Source organism: Neophocaena asiaeorientalis, unplaced genomic scaffold, assembly GCF_003031525.2.
Source record: "Neophocaena asiaeorientalis asiaeorientalis breed wild unplaced genomic scaffold, Neophocaena_asiaeorientalis_V1.1 scaffold185, whole genome shotgun sequence".
In the NCBI taxonomy this organism is placed as follows: domain Eukaryota; kingdom Metazoa; phylum Chordata; class Mammalia; order Artiodactyla; family Phocoenidae; genus Neophocaena; species Neophocaena asiaeorientalis.
The window spans coordinates 278,857-280,514 of record NW_020171809.1 but is presented as its reverse complement, the minus strand read 5'-3'; the positions used below and the strand labels follow the sequence as shown (position 1 = coordinate 280,514).

At 52.4% G+C, this 1,658-nt stretch overlaps 1 protein-coding gene across 1 annotated transcript in view; it reads left to right on the top strand.

Annotated features, from left to right (window-relative positions):
* FARP2 (FERM, ARH/RhoGEF and pleckstrin domain protein 2) overlaps positions 1-1,658 on the top strand; it is an 87,516-nt gene that overhangs the window by 74,927 nt on the left and 10,931 nt on the right. Inside the window, exon 23 of the mRNA XM_024760193.1 lies at positions 749-979. Within this exon, the coding sequence (XP_024615961.1) occupies positions 749-979 (231 nt within the window). The remainder of the gene's footprint in view (positions 1-748; positions 980-1,658) is intronic.

Below are 1,658 nucleotides of genomic sequence, written 5' to 3'. Positions count from 1 at the left end.
ACCGCCGCGGTGAGTGCGCGCCCAACACCCCGCCCCCGCGGGCACCCCGTCCTCCGCCCGCGGCGCCCAGGGCAGGGGGTCGGTGGTCTGCTTCTGAGCCGCACACCTGGGGGGCCACGTGGCCTGGGGGAAGCTTCTGATGTCGGTGGGCTTTGTCATTCCTGACTTTGGTGAGAGGGACGGAGGAATAAACCCTGACCCTTGTGACCTCAGATAGGACTGACTTCCAGCTACAGCACAAACGTAGAGCAGGAAGTCACTGCCTCTCAGGTCCGGTCACCGCTGTCTGTCTCTGAAAGTACAACACGAAGAGCTAGGTAGCCCTTCCTTCCAGCGGGTCTCCCGGTGTCCTGAGAATAGATCAGATACTTTCTGACGTACAGGGAGCAAAACAGACCGTATGATGTGGACAGCGCCCTTCCTCTGCATCCTAAAAGCAAGTGTTTCGTGTTTGCCAAAAAGGAGGGGACAAAATTGCCCAGAATGTTTCCATGCATTTTAGGGGAAATGTGAAAGAAGAGCAGCACAGGTAAAATGAGGGTGGGCAACGCTGCTTTGCCCGTAACCTTAAATAGTTGTTGATAAAGACTCTGCCCTTTCTCTTTACCGAGCGTGAGCGTTGGCTAGCCAGCAGTTTGGGCTGAACGAGTCCACGTTTCAGGTCATCTGCAGGGACCCACACTTGCTGTCCCTAGCAGTCCTGTGAGGAGTTTGAGTACAATGTTCCTGGAATTAAAACCACCTTTAAATTGTCAGTTCCTGTCACAAACTGGTGGGTGGAGGGTTTCGACCATGCCACCCCCAGCTCACCTGCCCGGGCACCTGTACTGAGGGACCTCCCCATGCAGAAGCCCTCAAGGCCATCACGGAGGTGACCTCCACACTACAGCACAGCCTCGTCCGGCTGGAGAACCTCCAGAAGCTGATGGAGCTGCAGCGGGACTTGGTCGGCATAGAGAACCTTATTGCTCCCGGCAGGGTGAGTGACTTTGAGAAAGTTCTGTGAACTGGTTACTGTTTTTAATTGAGATATAATTCAAAACGTGTGACTTGGTGTTTCTCTGTATACTCATGAGGTTGTGCAACCGTCACCACTAATTCCAGAACGTTTTCATTCCCCGAAAAGAAACCCCATCGCTGTCAGCAGCCACCCCCCGCCCCGCTCCCCGGTCCCTGGCAGATTCTGATCGGCTTTCTGTCTCTGGGCTTCTCTCCGGACGTTTCATACACATGGACTCTCACGCTGTGTGGCCTTCTGTGTCTCACTGCTTTCGCTCAGCACAGTGTCTTCAAGCTTCATTCGTGTTGTGTGTTGTGTTGGGGCTTCGTTGTTTCTTGCGCCTGAATAGCGTTCATTCTCTGGAGACACCGTGTTTTGGTTACCTGTTCATCTGCTGGTAGACACTTGGGTTGTTTCCACTTTTCGGCCATTGTGAACAGTGCTTCTGTGAAGGTCATGTACAAGTCCTTGTGTGAACACGTGTTTTCATTTCTCCTGGGCACAAACGTACATACCTAGGAGTGGAATTGCCGGGCCTGTGTTTAACATTTTGAGGAACCGCCAGAGTTGTCCACAGTGGCTGCACCACTTTACATTCCCACCAAGGGTATAGAATGGTTCCAACTTCTCCGTATCTTTTTTTTTTTTTTTTTTTTTT